This window comes from Apium graveolens, chromosome 10 (genome assembly GCF_009905375.1).
Source record: "Apium graveolens cultivar Ventura chromosome 10, ASM990537v1, whole genome shotgun sequence".
NCBI classification, from domain to species: domain Eukaryota; kingdom Viridiplantae; phylum Streptophyta; class Magnoliopsida; order Apiales; family Apiaceae; genus Apium; species Apium graveolens.
Window position 1 is genome coordinate 193551797 of NC_133656.1, and position 18411 is coordinate 193570207.

Genomic DNA, 18411 nt, shown 5'->3' on the forward strand with positions numbered 1-18411 from the left:
GATTTGACGAATCGATATTATTTTAGTTATACTTTATGATAATATTTCATGTTATCCCCCTCCGAATGTTGATGGATTTATTTGTGTATATGAGTAGATTTTTATTGTGATGACATAGGTGTAATGGTATTTATATACAATTGACGTAGAGACAAGTGGCATTTCTTGTTTTCCACCGTTAAGGACGATCAATGGAAGTTTTTTAGAAATTTTAGTAATTGCCTAAACTAATGTACGATATAATTGTTTGTTTACATAAAATTTTATTTTATAATTGTTATTTGAATTTTAGTATTCTTCAATTTTAATTTCCGATCTTAGTAACTCTTTCCCCTCTCTCGAAAAATATTAATAAATTCACGTCTCTCAACATACTAACATACTAGGCGCTTCTTGGTTGTATTTCATATGTAAACTTTACCAAGATTATTTATTTTAGTTAATATTATTCGTTCACGTCATGATGACGCCGTAAAATACCAATGTAAACCAACATAATCATATATTTTATGACTTATGAAAACCATAAGTTAAAGGTTTTTTGCATAAATTAACACATAGATATATATATATATATATACATATACATATATATGTGTGTGTGTCTATATATATATATATGAAAGTCCTGAATTTAATTTTTTTGTGTAAATATAAGAATATATATATATATATATATATTATATACATATATATGTCTGTGTGTTTATATATATATATATAAGCCATGAATTTATTTTTTTTGTAAATATAAGAATATATATATATATGTATATATTATATATACATATATATGTGTGTGTGTGTGTATATATATATATATATATGAAAGTCCTGAATTTTTTTTTTTGTGTAAATATAAGAATATAACACTTAAAGTATGACATGATTAAATATAAATATTTATTCAGTTAGAGATATAAATGGTTGTGATGAACATAATCATATTTAATATATAAGTTTCTCTAGTTGATTTGTTTTTAATATTTAATTCACAAATATTTATAATAGACTGTAATGTGATAAATATGGTATATGTCAGTCAACTGTGTGATTAAAGGTGGGTGTGAAGTGGGAGAGGAGGGATGTCATGATTGGGGTACGAAGCGAATGGGCGCTGTGCTGTTTTTCGGGGCGGGGCGAATAGAGACGAAGTATTCTTTACTCAAGTTTGACCAATTAATATAAATAAATAAATTTTATTTTAATAGTAAGATTTTGTATGATTTTCGCATATTTTTTTATATATATATATTTTTTGTCATTAAGATTAACGACGGACAATAATATTTTGTAAAAATAAATTTTATTATAATTTAAATGCACTACCACTTTTTTTATAAATAACATGATTTTGTGCTCAAATTTCTCATGTATTAATATTGTTTATTTTTTTATAATAATAATAATAAATATTATTATTATTATTACTATAATAATAATAATAATAATAATAATTATTATTACTATAATAATAATTATTATTATTATTATTAGAATTTTTAATATATATGTTTTTATAGACCTGCTATTCAAATTAAATATTTTTTATTTTTTAATGAAATTTAAAATTATTACTATTACTATTAATAATTATTTTTACTTTATATTTAAAATTCACTTATTTATATTATTAATTTGATAATTAATAATTTATGTATTCTCGTCTTTAGAATTTAACTTACGTTAAAAATAAGTACAATTTTATTTTTTGTAGACAAAAAAAATTAAATCATTAACTAAAAGAGAAATTTCAATTTAATATTAGGTTTTTAATTATCGAAGCAAAAATAAAAAGGACAAGAAGACATGACTATTGCATGCCAAATAGAAAAACAAACTCAAGATAATATAATATTTTTATTGTTTTGCTCTGATAAGAATCTGCTCTGAAAATATAACATCTCTAACTAAATTGTTATATATATACACATGTACGTACATACGTACGTATGTTTGTATGGATATATGTATGTATATATGGATACATGCATGCGTACATGTATTTATATAATAATTAGTTATAAATATATATATATATATATATTAAGTATGCAATAATTAATCGATATTAGTAAGTCACTTATGAGATAGTTTTTGTATTATATGATGCATACATGTATCTCTATAATAATTAGTTATAAATAAATATATATACTAAGTATGCAACAACTAATCGATATTAGTAAGTCAATTATGTATTATATGAATTCTTATGCAAGGATTCTCATTTAAATTTTTTATACTAATTTTTTTTAATAGATTGTGTAAATTTTATGAAGAAATTATTTTTAATGACTTGCATATTAATGATGTTTTAATTGAGGTAATAAAAATTACATGAATAAATTCGTATTAAATATATAATAATGAATTAGTTGCATATTAATGATGTTTTAATTGAGGTAATAAAAATTACATGAATGAATCGGTATTAATTATATAATAATGAATGAGCATTAATGGTTAAAACAAATCATGTATGGATATTAATTACTGTATTTATGATTAAATTTGCTCATTGAACCCTCGTATTAGATATATAATAGATTTATAATGTTCAGTTGTCTTATTTACTTTAATAGCTTCTTAGAGACTAGTTTCTCAATACTTGATGCAAAGGAAAATTAAATAAATGGGTCAGTTCATATGGAAGAAAATTTGACAAAAACAATTGATTTTTTTTTTAAAAAAATAATTAAAATAATTATTTTGAAAATTTTAGTTGATTGAATATCGCATCGGTTAAAATTGACCAACTTTTCAGAAAAATTGTCATCTTTGTTAATTTTATATAAAATTATACTAAAATTATCTCTCACACATATCCATTATATTGATTAAATTCAACTAATTATTTATTTAGTATTAATTTAAAATCCGGATCAAAAGTATACGTTTGTTTATTCAGATTAGTAGTATATATTATTTTCGTTTAGCCGACCGAATTTTTATTTTAATTTAATTATGTTTTATAGTGGAGTAGAAATGTATGCAGTTTAGATTGGATCAGTTTTGAAATAAAAATCGAATTAAACCACGGAGAAATTTTCATCCGCAATCAAATTTGTGGTTGCAAATGTGGTTGTAGTTAACCGCGTCAACTGCGGTTATAAATTTACGATTATTGAAGTTCAACCACCTAATATAAAATATTAAGAATTACAAAAAAAAAATTAAAACATTAATAAATCTAAATTCGAGGAGTTAACATTGAGAAATAAAAATTACAAGTCTCTGTTAATGAGTAATAACTAATCATAAAAAAAAATAGTTTAGCTCTATGCGGCTAATAGAGTAAAGTGAGTAACGAGCGGTTAAGTAGTTACCGATTGACTTCGAACCTTGAGACTTAGAAGTAATGTACTAGCCTTGAAGTCATAAGAAAACGAGTGTTAATTTATTAATCTTATAATATATAATAATAATAATAATTTTAACAAAATAGATATGTTGAATTATTAGTTTATATATTATTATAAATATATTTTGTGATTCACGGTTTTGATTATTCTATTTTTAAAATTTTAAAATCGCATCCAAACGTAAATAAGTGATTACTAAAATTCCCATTTACAAAATATGGTTCGGTTGCAAGCGGTTAATGGGATGGAGCAGTTTTAAATTTTTTAGCCCGAATGATCAGTATATATTATTGCATTTTAACCCGATATTATTATCCCGATCGATGAATTACCAGTTCAATAATATAATTTTTAATTCAAATTAATATTATTTATTATTTTGTTTTAGTCCGAAATCGATTATGCTGACCAATTCTAACTAATTATACTTGATTTGATTTTAAATTTATTTTAAACTCGACTGTTGGTATAATTTTACTTTAATCATGATAAATATTGTATATTATTTAGTCTTATTTCAAGGTAATTATATCGACAAATGAATTATCTCTGTTTAGGTTTTGGAAAAAGAATGACATGAATGAGAAGGATAAAAAACAATCTTGTGTATTATATAAATCAAAGCACGGTTTGGTTTAAGCGACTGTCAAAATTTAAATATTTTGGCATATAATGTATGAATGTTTTATTTTTAATTTAGCAAATGTTTATTAATTTGTTATACTTAAAAAATCGAATTAAAGTTCAAGCAAATAAAATAAAAAACTGATTTTTGTTTTTATTTTTTTCGAATATATCTCTAATTTTATAAATCATATATTTTGATGAAGCAAAACTCACGAATTAATATTTAACTAAGTAATAGTTTAAAACTTTTGTCCAACAAATATTATCCTGCAAAAAATAATAATTGTGAGGATTGCATTATTATTTATTCAGTTTTATATTATATATGTCATTTGAATATATGAAGTTGATATGGACCATATGGTTAGTCCGAAATTATAAAATAATATGAATATATTTATAGTGTTATATTAAAGACGGAATAATAAAAATTTGGTTGGTAGTCGGTCTGATCACCGTAATTATAGCAATATTTAAAATAAAACACTCACATAAATAGATTAATATTTACAATAAAATTATATAAATACAAATAAAATTATAATATGTCTAATAAACTTTGTTTTAAACAAAAAAAAATATATATAATATTCATCCGGACCGGGCTAAACAAAATTATACAATTGATCCAATATGAAATACAAATTAAATATAGACTACATACAGTTAGTTGGATATGCAGTATTGCACTAAAACAAAATAATAAAGACTAATAAAAATCTGAAAGAAAATTCATTTGATCGATAAAGGTTGACTCAGTTGGTTAAAAAATGGATAACTATCATCTTGGTCCCAGATTCGAATCCCCACGCGAAGAGAATTTATGATTATGCCTCCTGAGTCAAGCCCGTCGCTTAATTGCGGTTTATCTTGGTTCACGTTGGGTGAGCCCGTAGGATTTATCTAATGCGCACTCGAAAGGGAGCGGTCACGGGTTACCTACGAAAAAAACAATAAACAGGTTAAAACAAAAATAAATTTTTGAAAGAAAATTCGTTTAGCTCATTTAATGTCAGCAGACTAAAACAAAACTAAATATATAATTGATTCGGTCTTAGCGAAAATAATATTTACCTATTTACCCCGGGCTAAAATAAAATTAAACAAAAAATTAAATATAATTAGCTAGATTTGGTTGATATAACATGTCTGAAGCTAAAATCAAGATTTATCACCTCAGGCTAAAATAAAATAATAAATATTACCGATCAAACTAATAAAATATTTACTGAACCCGACTAAAACAAAAATAAAATTTAAAATGTAATAAGTTGATCGATAATATGTCGATCACACAAAAATAAAAAATATTAGCTATTTGGTTAAAAAAAATATTCACCAAAAACTAAAATATAATTAAAAATAAATTAAATATAATTAGTTGTTTAATACAACGGGTTTGAGGCTAAAACAAAATAACGTATAGTATTTTTCTACGCTAAAAACAAATAAATTAAAATTAAATAAATCTGAACTAAAATAAATCTGAAGATAATTAGTTGGATGTGGTCGATATTATATAATTCGTATATTATTAATGTGAGCTAAAATTTACTTTTTAATTAAAATATAATTACATTTCATAAACACGCCAATAAATATCGGGGAACTATATCTTTCAATTAGCCTTATTTTTTAAACCTAAAATATCACTAAATTATACACGTGTATATTTAAAATTATTATCAAATCACATTATTAAAATTTTCTAATAAATAAATTTTAGAGCTTAAAATTTTCACTTAAAATTAAATTCAAAAATTATATAATATTAAAAATAATTCGCGTATCGCATGAGTTTTAGGCTAGTGATTTATTTATATATGAAATATACTAATAAATGAGCTTTTATATGATGATGGGACATATTAATTTGATTGGTTTCGAAGTAAAATCTGCAGGCATCGAGTTAAAAATTATACTTTTGCAAAAAAAAAAAATCGTTTTTTTGAAAAACCACATTTTTTAGTATTATTTTGCTCGTCTTCTTTGTTTGGCAATCGACAAGGGTTAAGACTTGAGAATAACCAAGTAAATCCAACTTTACTACCAAACACAAAACCCCACTTACATTCACCATCTTATGTATGACAATCAACTGTCTTCACACCACTTCTTGCAGTTATCTCCTTCACACTTTCAAGCGGGAAAGTTTCTTCTTTTAAACACCCACCTTTCCTTTTATACCCTTCACATATACATACAAACATGCTTACGTATCTCATCTTTATATGTGTTTTATTCAACCCAAATGCAATTAGTGTGAAAGGCCTTAATATGCAAAAGGGTTCTTGGTTTTATTAACTATAAGCCTCTTTTCTTGATTCTTGTTTTTTAGGGTTTTATAATTTTATCCTGTTTTTTCATGTTTTCTTGATTATTTAGCTTTATTTATGTGATTTTGCAAAAGGGTTCTTGATTATATAAACTACAAGCTCTTATATTAGGCTTTATCTGTTTTTGTTTTAGGGTTTTATTATTATATCTTGTTTTTTATGTTTCTTGATTATTTAGCTTTTTTTATGTGATTTTGGTAAAGATTTGAACTTATGTGATTTTATGTCTTTTTGTGATTGTGGGTATTTTTATAAGTATGTGTTAATGTATTTTATGTGAATCTTGATTCAGAACCCTAATGATTAGTGATAAAAGAGGCGATTAAATCAGTTTTCGGGATAGTAATATGGAAGATCAGGCTTTGAGGTTATCACGATACAATGAGAGTTTAGGGAATAGGAATTCTACTTCTATGAAGTTTGATTGGATGCAACTCTTAGGTGACCCCGGGAAATCAGGTAGTAATGATAAGGCGGGATTGGGTAGTAATAACATGGGTAGGAGTTTAAGAGAATGTGATTTAGAAGATAAGGTTGCTAGACTGAATTCTGGCAGAAGAAATGATGGGGAAAGTGAATTTTCGGGTTTGAGTGGGTTTGAGAGGAAGCCGGGGGATGAGAATCCAGGACCTCGTCTTGCATTGTCATCACGGAGTTTAGGTGACCCTGTGAAACCAGGTACTAATGATAAGAATCACATTGTAAAAGAACTGGATTTAAAAGTTTGTCACGGTGTTAAGGCTACTAGATTGGATTCTGAGAGAAAACATTATAGGGAAAGTGAGTATTCTGGTTTGGGTCGGCTTGAGAGGAAGCTGATGGATGACAATCCCATACCTGGGGTGGCATTGTCATCACGGGGTTCAGATGAATCAGTTGTTCATAAATCATTATCAGGAGGGAAGTACGAGGAAGAAAATTCTTCCATGAGGCATTCACGAGATGATAATAATTGTATGGAATTGTCAAGGGCCCGTCCAACTAATTTTGGCACAGGACCTTTGACATTACCGCAGAGGGAATTTCCTGGTTCACTTGGAAGCAATCCTCGTATTTCTTCTGGTAGAGATAGGTTTAATGTTGAAATGATAGATTCAACTATTATCCATGATGCACTTGATGGTAAACTCTGTGGCAAATCTAGTATTACTAGGACTTATATACCTGCGGATAATATCCCTGTTGGAGAAGAACACGAGTATGATACTTACGATGAAAGTTGGAGAATGAAGAGCGGAAATGTGTTTCGAGAGTCTGATGATTTTCATGTAAGCGCTAGTGTTGCTGATGATTATAGCCATGACTATTTTGATTCTTCTGTAGACAAACTCGATAAATGCTATGATGAAGAACTGTCTGGAGAGAATAGGGTGTGGTACAGCGATTCTTATTTTGGAGGAAATAAGATCTTAGGCAACAATGATCTGAACATGTCACCCACAGAAAAATGGTATAACGACATTGTGGATCTTAGAAATACTTATGAAAGAGAAGAACACTATTTTAACCAGAGAAGCCCTCTTTCAGGAGATGATCACTGTAATGAGAGATCAGAACTGTCACCATGGAGTGAATATGGTCAACATAGTGTACCTTGTGATCACGGAAGTCTTTTATTGGAAGAAGGTCATACTTATGAAAGATCAGGGACATTCCCGTTCATGGAAAATGATATATATTTGGATGAATCTGCTGGTGATCTCCAGCAGAGGTTGGCAGAGAGTGACTCATGTTTGATTAATGAATCATCGCTATTGCTCAAAAGAAAACATGATATGGAAGGCATATCAACCAACAGTTATACTGGAAATACAACATCAATGAATGAGGGGAGAGGTGTTAAGTACCATCAACATGGTGCATTTGAACAAGTTTGTGCTGAAGATATGGACAGCTTTAATTTGTCTAAAAAGCGGAGGTATAGCCACTCACAATTTACTCAACCTGAGCAGGTTTCCTATCGGACGACAGAAAGGCACGTAACAGAACACAGTTCTGCTGGTAAGGACATAATGAAGCGCCTTGGCCCTCGATATCAAGATATTCACGGCTTACCATCACACCTTCATGTGAACACGCCAGAATCTTCAGTCAGAAAGCGTTTGGGACCAGTGACGACATCCAGACCTTCAGTCCTGCAGCGATTGGGTCCTGGTCCTAGAATGAATCAGGCTAAAGTTTTTCAAGTGAAAACCCAGAAGTCGAAGAAGCTCTATCAAAGAGCTTGTTATGATGAAAATTATCTAGTTCCAGTAGAAGAAGCCTCAATTGCTGATGTGATTTCTGACAGTGTTGAGCCGCTTGAAAATTCTGAGGAATTCAAACAGCTGGTGCGTTGTGCATATTTTAGGTTTGTCAAGCAGTTGAATGAGAACTCTTCCCAAAGAAGAAGAATCTTGGAGCAAGGAAAAGCTGGTCGTTTGAAGTGCCTCGTATGTGGAAGGTCGGTATTTGACAACATTAAATTTTTAGAAATTAAGTGATGCATAGACATTGTATTACTCAATGTGTTAATCTTTTGTTTCCGCATTTCTGTTTTTCTTGGATGTACCTAATTTTTAATTTGTCCTTGTGACTGTTTACTCACTATGGTATGGCAGGTTTTATTATTCCTAGAGCTTTTTTGTTGAGGTTATATAGTAGAGTAACTTCCGGTAACAACACATCTTTTAAATCTTTTCCTGGATATTCTCATCTCTCTGGGTGATATATAGTAAAGCATATTAGCTTCCAGTCAATCCTGTGCATTATTGTTATCCCAGCTGATAGTTTAACATTCCTGGTAGTCTTAATTTTCTCTATTCTTTGCAGTGCCTTCGTCTTCTGATAGCAAATTTTGGTTTGGAATCTCTTGCATATATATGTTTCATCTTTTTAGGTTATGAGGAATGCGAATAGTATGCTAGACAGCTAGAGTAATATGAGTATGCCGTTAAAGTATCTATGCCCCTTCTCTATCTATAAATTTAACTTCTTTAGTTGGTTTTGTAAACTTATGACTGTAAGGAGCTCTTATCAGTAAAAATAACTTTATAAGCTATCTGATACTGTAAGGAGCTCTTATCAGTAAAAATAACTTTATAAGCTATCTGATGACTGAAAGGAGCTCCCTGTCGTCCTATTTCTGATTATATTTATCATGACTTCCTATCTCTTAATATTCTCTCTTGCTTTCTTTTGTTACTTCTTTTTGGCTGTTTGTTGTTTCAGCAACTCCAGAGAGTTTGTAGATACAAAGAGCCTGGTGGTGCACACATTCTATTCTATAAAAGGCGGGCTCAGAGCGCTGCACTTGGGGTTTCACCAAGCACTTTGCATGCTGATGGGCTGGAAGAACAAAATTTCTGACGGTCGCAAGTGGTTTTGTGAGTTGTTATCTGATGGTGAAGCATCGTCATTAAAGGAAGACCATATTATCTGGCCACCAGTGGTGATTATTCACAACAGCTCTTTAAATAGCAATGATTTTGATGAACGTGTTATTGTATCCATTGAAGCACTTGCCTCTATGCTGAGAGGTAAAGTTATTGACATGCTTAACGATAAGGACTATAAATTTCTGGGAACTGCTTAGGGGATTGAATGCTATGATCTGTTGGTTATGAACATACTTCACACTCTTGGATCTCTTTTTTTATTATTGTGGTTATCCAGTAGCTTATGCTTTACTACCTCTAGTCATGACTGTCGTGGTGAAAACAAATTTTATAGTGCCTAACATTGTTTATAATTTTTGCCATGGTCCTCTTTCACAAACACTCTGAAAAAGAGGACAGTGCGGGAATAGTGATACTCAAGAAATAGAACAGAAAACAGCCTCAGCTGCTATTATAAATTATCGTAGTTTAGTTAGCCAAATTTAGATAGCATGTCTTTGGTGAAATAATTGTGATTTTAATTTGTCATTTTTGCATATTAGCATGTCGATAACTAGGCCGTAGTGCTGCATTTTACCTTGCATTCATTAGTTATTTTACTAGTGAATCTAATTTAGTCTGAGTGTGTATTGTTTACATAAACTTCATTGTTTGCCTAATAGAACCTCTTTTTTGACGTTACCTTCTTTTAATACCAGGAATGGGGTTTGTAGAGACGATCAAAGTATGCCGTGGGAGACCTGCGAATCATAGTATTCTGGCTGTTATATTTAACAGCACGTTGTCTGGGCTAGAAGCTGCAGAAAGACTTCATAACTTCTATTCTAAGACCAAACACGGGAGGTCTGATCTTGAATATATCAGGTCTTGCAGCAGCAGTTGCAGTAAGGAAGCATCCAGGGCATTAGAAAAGAAGGCGGAGCATGTCCTCTATGGCTACCTGGGAATTGCGGAGGACTTGGATAAACTTGAATATGAGACCAAGAAGCGGTGTTTGGTGAAGAGCAAGAAGGAGATCCAGAGCATTGCCATGCATCCGTAGCAAACTGAATGCCAGTAAATGTCCATAAAGACCCATGTAAAGATGTCGCAACTACTCTTGCTTTTTTTGAACTCATCCTACACACTGGAAAAGATTTCCAGATTTTTGGAAGCATGTCATGGGGTCATTGTCACATCGATTATTGAGATGTGGCTATGTCGTCCTTCTCGGCACAATTTAAAAAAAAAATTGGCTTGTTTTAGCATGTACTTAAACATGCATTACTATAGTTGCACATCGCATGCATGCGTCGTAACACATCTAGAAATGTGTTTCTTTCGACAACCAAAACAAATGCATTAGAAATGTGTTGCAATTGTAATGCATACATTAAGTTGGGGCTGAAATGGATCTTCTTTTTTTGGCATGTGCTATTTTTGACACTTATTTTGAAGAAACTGGAAGTCTGTGTTATTGCTTTTTGTAGTTTCTTTTGATGAACACGACGAGTGTAAATCTTGATTTTGTCACTATCTCTGCTTTTTTAAGCCATAGAATAGAAAGAATTGTCCTCGTTCAGCAACAGCAACTTAAAACAAAGATTATTTCAGGACGAATATATATCTAGAAAAAATTAAAAAAAAAATTGTGTTGAATCATAATAATAAACCCAATATCTAGAAGCTGTAATTACAAAATGTTTCTCTATTATTAAGTTTAAATTTAAAACAAATTAATAGTTTATTTTTCTTAAAAAGGAAAGAAAGGATAGAAAATAAACCGATATAGGGTGATGTTTAAAAATACCCATTTTTTGGGTGCAATGGCGGAAAATACTCATTTTCGGAACACATGGCTGAAAATACCGTTTTGTTACGCATTTTGATATAGGGTGATGTTTAAAAATACCAATTTTTTGGGTGTAATGGCTGAAAATACCTATTTTCAGAACACATGGCTGAAAATACCGTTTTGTTACGTATTTTGATATAGGGTGAGTAAAACCGAACCGAAACCGAAAAACCGAACCGAACCGTGCTAATTTGGTTTGGTTCGGTCCTGATTTTTCAGAAATTCGGTCTATTCGGTAATAAAATTGGTTCGGTCCGGTTTTTTTAAAAAATGTTTCGGTCCGGACCGAATAGACCGAATAGACCAAATTATAAATACTATAATTTTATATTATATATATTTTATATATATCTTAATAATTGTAATCATAATTTTTAATTTATAATTGTATTTATACACTTTTAGTACTCTATAAATCACCTTACTTTAACTATATTTTAGATTTTATAATTTTTGGTTTAAAATTTCAAAAAACCTTATTTTTTTAAAAAATTCGGTCCGTTCGGTCCAAAACCGGACCGAACCGAATTATTTCGGTTCGGTTTGGTCCGGTCCATATTACAATTTCGGTTCGGTTCGGTCCAAGAAAAAATGGTAATTCGGTTTTTCGGTCTATTCGGTTCGGTCCGCTTTTGGACCGAACCGACCGAATGCTCAGCCCTTCAAAATACCCATTTTCAGAACACATGGCTGAAAATACCGTTTTGTTACGCATTTTGTAATTAGGCAAGTGTAATACGCATTTGAGAATTGGATATCCATGGAAAATTACTAAAGATACGCATTTATAGTTTGGATATTATTATTGAGATACGCAAATGCGTATCTTAAAAAAAAATACTCATTTGACAAATGTGTATCTAATACAAAAGAGGATATCCAAATGACAAATACGTATCCAAATTGGTATTTTTATCATTTGCACCAAAAAATTGTTATTTTTATATACGAGGCACATTTAGGACAGAAGACTCATTTCTCTGAATCTACAAGCTCAATTCTCTCTCTCGGCTAGGGTTTACTTTTCAATCGTCTTCAACAATCAAGGTCATCTCTCTCTCTCTCTCTCTCTCTCTCTCTCTCTCTCTCTCTCTCTCCCTCCCTCTGTCTCTCTCTTCCCCCCTCTCTCTCTCCCTCCCTGTCTCTCTCCCTCTCTATCTCTCTCTGTCTCCCTCCCTCCCTCCCTCTGTCTCTCTCTCCCCCCCTCTCTCTCTCTCTCCCTCTGTCTCTCTCTCCCCCCCTCTCTCTCTCTCCCCCTGTCTCTCTCCCTCTCTATCTCTCTCTGTCTCCCTCCCCTCTCTATCTGCCCCCCTCTCTCTCTCTCTGTCTTTCTCTCCTCTCTCAGGCACTCTCCCCCATCTCTCTCTCTCCATTTATTAATCGATTGACATCTGCTTCATAATCCGTTGATTTGTTGTTCCTTGCTATTAAGTGTATATTTATTACTTTTAAATATATATCTGAATCTTGTGTGTAGATACAGTTGATAAGAGCTGTTACCGATCTCTTGATTTGAATCACAATTGGGGTTAATATTTATGTGCTTGTTTATATTGTTGCTTTACGATGTATATGCACTGTTGTTACTGATTAAATTATCGTTTTTTATTTTAGTTTCGTATGTAACTAAAGTTTAGCTTTGAAAGGGGATTTAACAAAGTGGATTTGAAAATAATAGTATGATCTTGGTTCAAATTTTTGAAGATTGGGGAGGGTTTCTTGGGTTTTCCGATTATCTTAAATTTAATTTATTAAGAGTAATGTATAATTGTGTAATTGAAGTATAGAATTGAATCCTGTGAAGCTGGAAAAGTTAAAATTGGGTTTAGCCGAAGTTTAATAGTAGACTTGTGTAAGAGAAGGTATCATTAGAATTGGAGATTGTACTGGAAGCAAGAAACGATTAGTTAATGAGTATTGAATACGTATATATATTCTTTTTAAGTAATAAGTTATCATCAGGGATTGGTTTCTGTCTCATAGTAGTAAGGATTGTCTAGTTCTATGAGATTTACTTAAAGAGTTTTGATAGAGGTATGCCTTTATTAGGCGCCTTAAGTAAGCAGAAATTACTTAATAATTACAATATTACCTTAATATCCAAAAGCTACCATGTGCATTTTATTTGCATGTTCCTTTCACTGCCTAGTTTTGCCTATTGACTCTTTTTTTTGCGGGAATATTATATAAGCTCATTTACATTCTTAGTAGCTTGGTGCAGGATGTCTACAGAAGCCCCCTTCACGCCAAGAGAGAAGGTCTTTGAGAAGCAAAAATTCTTTCAAAATGTTCAGAAGCATACCTATCTGAAAGGCCGTATGGATCCAGTTACCTCGGTTGCCATTCCTGCTGCCTTGGCAGCTACCTGCCTTTTCATGATTGTAAGTGCTTGTTTAATATCATTATATTATTGAAATTGTTCCTTGTGGCTTTAGTCCTACATCCCTTCACAATTATTGTAACATATTGTTAATTACTTATATTGGCTTAGTGTGATAACTCTTTAACAAACATTATAATGTTTTTCCAGGGAAGGGGCATCTATAACATGTCTCACGGGATCGGAAAGAAAGAGTGATACTTATATGTGGTGTATTGAAGATGTCGGATGGGAGATATTAAGTGTTTTAAGTCGCAAGTTTGGCTGTATCAAGATTTTTTACTATTAAATAATTGTTTAGTTGCACTCATGCTGGATCAGTCAGGGCGCCTTAGTCTGCTGCTTGATCATGTATCAATACTTTTTACCATTTCCGTTTTTTGCTTAGCATCAAGGTGAGGGGTGAAAAAATACAGTTTGCCTTTGGAAATATTGTTTTCACCACGGTTTGCCTGTTGAAATATTGTTTTAACCTGTTTTTTTATGATCATTGTGAATCATCTCTTGGTAGAAGAAATAATGAAATTGGAAAATTGGTAGCATCATGGTTCTGGGTTTGTTTTCGCTCCCCCTAAATTATTTAAGAATGGATAAGACCGAACAGCTTATAAAGCCTAATGTCACTGCAATCCTGACACCCAAAAAATCTAGTCTTGCAAATTGTGAACTGCTAATCTTCTTGCAAATGGCTTAGCAGTACAACAATTCGATTTTGTAACTTGTTAATTAAAGCTAATCAAATTGATCGTACAAAAGTTAATTATTATTTTTTGCCAAGTTACAAAAATAAATATTGCTGTAGCATGATTGAAATCTTAATTTCATGGGAAACTATTAAATGTTGGGATAACGTCATATTATATTGCTACTCCTATTAGATAATTTGATTTTCAAAATCAATTATCCATGAAGAAGACATACAGTACAGGCTTTGAAGCTCCCATATTTGTTTATAAGTCAATGATGTTGTCAGTAGAATTCATTACCAATCCACAAAAAGTTTCATGAAGCTTAACAAACTGGCAATGGAGCCAACAGAAAGAAAATTTAAGAAAAATCATTAAGAAAAGCATATCCAATATCTCACATTCTAATTTATAATCGGAAAAGAGTCTGTAATCGTAACATAAGTCGCAACATACAAGTGATAAAAATATGATCAAACATATATAGAAAAGCATGATAACTTGAGAGAAAGAAGGTGTTGACAGCAGCCACTCGAGGATTTAATCAAAAAGATTGACAATGAGGTCCTGCAACAATGTAGATCATACAAGTCAAAACTAGTAACATGAATGGTTAATTAGACACACAATAACAAGTAGAGTAAACTGTTGGGAAAGCATTAACAGAGAAGATGAAGCTTAAAGACGACTTACATCTTCAGACTCCTCATCTTTCTCTTGAGCAACTTTCTCCTCTTCCTTGTCTTCTACTTTCTCCGCTATCTTCACCTCTACTGCACCACCACAGCCAGATAAGGAGGCCATCTTCTCTTTTCCGGATGCAATCAGTTCAGAGATGTCTTTTCCCTTGACATTAGAGATGAGCAACTCGAGCATGTCATCGTCAGCATCGGCTCCAACTGCGCGCATTGGTACATCAGTTATACTTTGTTACTACTTGACATCATAATATCAACTTTCACAGTTTCAAGTAGGATATACAGAGCACATTAGTAATAGTTAATGCATATTCATGATCATGATCAGAGTCGCACAGGATAAAATCGAAAACAATGACTATGTCATAAATTCATCATTCAACAGGATTAGTATAGAACAGGCTGAGATAAATCAGAAGGCACGCGGTCATTAATCAAAATTGTAATCATTCAACAATAGACATAACCAGGTACCAAGAAAAAAGAGAAGATCATCACAGGCACAGAGTAGATGAAAACTGAACTAAACAAGTAATAAAGATGAGATAAAGAGTAGGAAAGTGATGATAAGAGACATGAGAATAAGAGATAAAAGAAGAAGTAAGAAAAGTAACCTGAAGCAAGAATAGACTTCAAATCATGCACAGAAGGGGAGTTGTTGCCACCCAAAACAGCCAGCAAATATGCAGCAACTTCCTTCATTCTGCTCTCTTCAGTAAACAACTTGCAATCTTTTCTTTCTTGTGTTTTTTGAAGAAACGCAACTCGAATAGGCTTGTTCTCGCAGTATATATAGGCCTCCTATATTTGAGAATAGGGTTTGCGGATAGGGCCTGTGAAAGATTTTGCTTGGGGCCCGCTCAAGTGTTTGGGGGGGGGGCGTTATTTAATATAATTTCAATTATAAATAAATTCTAATAGAAATCGGTGTAGGACTAATTTTACAACTCAAATACATCTGATTTTCTTCTTTTTTTCTCTTTTCCGTTTCGGTGGCTGTGCTGATAATGATTATCATTCCCAATGCACCGTCAAGTGGAGACGGCAATTCCGACATCCTAAAATTTAATGCAATTTGATAACTGTTATTTTACTATTATACCCTTTACCCTCCCTTTGATTATTAATTTTACCGCCCCTGAACTCTATAGGCACTTTTTTTTTCCAAGTCCCTGAATAATAAATATAAATTTATAAGTAATTTAATTTGTGATTTTTTCTCATCAAAATCCTTCCGTTAAAATCAGATTGACGCTGTTAAATGTGAAGAACATTCTTGAGATCCGAAGAATCAAATGTAACTTTGAATATGATTCGAATTTTCAAATTTAAAACTTGAATAACAAAATCACTCATTTTTCAATATTCTATCCATCAACATCACTGAAAAATTAATCGAATCAAAACCCTAATTCCATTCAAAAATTGAAATTTTTCCAAACTGAATTTTGATGGTGTCGATGGGTAGAGGAATGAAAAATGAACATTTTAATAATTCAAGTTTTGAATTTGGACATCAAAATCACCTTCAAAGTTACTTTTGATTCTCTGAAATTTTAAAAATGTTCTTAAAAGATTTGTCACGTCACTGAAAAACTAACGGTGTTACTCAGATTTTAAAAGAAGGACCGCGATTGAAAAATTCAAATGTTGAATTATTTAGGGGTGTTCACGGATTGGTTTGATCCGGATTATCGCTTTTTTCAAACCGAACCAGTATAAATGATTTTTTAAAATACAAAACCAAACCAGAGCAGTTAAATGCCAAGACCAAACCAAATTGGACCATAAAATAATAGATTGGTTCGGTTTCAAACCACGGTTTGAGCTCAACCATTAACTTTTGTTTCATTTTTGTTAAACTTACAACGAATCGCTTATTTAAGAAAATATAACATAAAATTTATTATATATTAGTATTATATATTACATATAAGTACTATTACTTAGTTTAGATAAGACGTTCATATACCTTGATTTAATTTAAATAAATACACACATGTTAGTAAAACTACTACATATTAAAAAATTAACTCAAGTTTTTATATATTTATAAGTAATATGATGCTTTTGATATAATACACACACTCACATACACAAAATATTAATATTTAATCTTAATTTATAATTATATACTAGAACATTTTATATATTATTATATAACGGTCCGGTTTGGTTTAAACGGTTTTAAAATATTAGAAATCACAACCAAACCATTTATATATAAACGGTCCGGTTAACCGAACCATCAACAATGATTTTAGCGGTTTCGGTTTTTTTTGGTTTGGATTGTCGTGGTCCGGTCCGGATTAACGTTTGACGAGTTTTTTGAACACCCCTAGAATTACTTGTGAATTTACATTATAGTTCAGTTACCTAGAAAAAAAGTGGTTATAGTTCAGGTACGTTAGGATTAATTATCCCTTTCTTATATCTAATTAAAATTCAAAGATAAAATTATATTATTTGTTAGTAACTCTATTTAAATCATGTAGATTTTAAGTAAACTCTGTGTTAAAATTTCAATTTAACAATCTTATTTAAAACTATTATATTACTATTAAAATCTCGTATACAATATTTGTTAGAACAGTACTAGATATCAAAATTTCTTTTTCAATTTCTAAATGATACATGTTTTTGGTTTATTTGAAAATTTCATTATTTTTACTAAGATAGATTGACGCAGTGTACTTGGGAACAATGTTACAAAAATATTTTAGAGATATTTTCAAAAATAGGATTTTCTAGAGTTTTTTGTGAAAATGTGTTTTCTACTGCTAATTTACAAAAATACCATTTTGCAATTTGATGCGACCGTATGCAATCTCAGTTGCAATTTGTTGCAACTGCAAGTGTTAAGAGTGTTTTCTGGAATTACACAAGTGAAAGCTAAACTACGCAATAGAATGGGAGATCAAATATCGAATGATTGTTTGATTACTTATTGTTAGGTCCCAATTTGTTTGTAGAAGGGGGGTTGAATGCAAACAATACCGTTTAATCGAATAAAATGCGGAATAAAATTGTGAAACAAAATTCAAGTTAAATAAAACTTTTATTAAACTTGAAAGGTGTTACAACTACGGTATCGGTTACAAGGGATTA

General features: G+C 31.0%; 3 protein-coding genes across 4 annotated transcripts; 2 read left to right on the forward strand and 1 right to left on the reverse strand.

Annotated features, from left to right (window-relative positions):
• The first annotated feature begins 6522 nt into the window (after positions 1–6522).
• On the forward strand, positions 6523–11183 carry LOC141689431 (uncharacterized). Its single transcript, XM_074493713.1, has 3 exons — positions 6523–8771; positions 9539–9846; positions 10404–11183. Exons 1-3 carry the CDS (start codon positions 6676–6678, stop codon positions 10745–10747), a joined length of 2748 nt encoding a protein of 915 aa, XP_074349814.1. The 5' UTR covers positions 6523–6675; the 3' UTR covers positions 10748–11183.
• A 1267-nt stretch (positions 11184–12450) lies between these two features.
• On the forward strand, positions 12451–14464 carry LOC141693617 (uncharacterized). 2 transcript variants are annotated; one of them, XM_074498768.1, is made up of 3 exons: positions 12451–12586; positions 13761–13920; positions 14070–14464. In XM_074498768.1, exons 2-3 carry the CDS (start codon positions 13762–13764, stop codon positions 14115–14117), a joined length of 207 nt encoding a protein of 68 aa, XP_074354869.1. In that variant the 5' UTR covers positions 12451–12586; position 13761; the 3' UTR covers positions 14118–14464. The 2 variants fall into 2 exon arrangements, with proteins under 2 accessions (XP_074354869.1, XP_074354870.1); XM_074498769.1 differs by having other exon boundaries at positions 12491–12586; positions 13751–13920.
• Positions 14465–14979: 515 nt separating this feature from the next.
• Positions 14980–16318, reverse strand: LOC141693271 (large ribosomal subunit protein P2-like). The gene is made up of 3 exons (XM_074498308.1): positions 15918–16318; positions 15299–15504; positions 14980–15172 (listed from the first exon to the last, which is right to left on the reverse strand). The coding sequence occupies exons 1-3, from the start codon at positions 16003–16005 to the stop codon at positions 15146–15148; spliced, it is 321 nt and encodes a 106-aa protein (XP_074354409.1). The 5' UTR covers positions 16006–16318; the 3' UTR covers positions 14980–15145.
• Positions 16319–18411: the final 2093 nt, after the last annotated feature.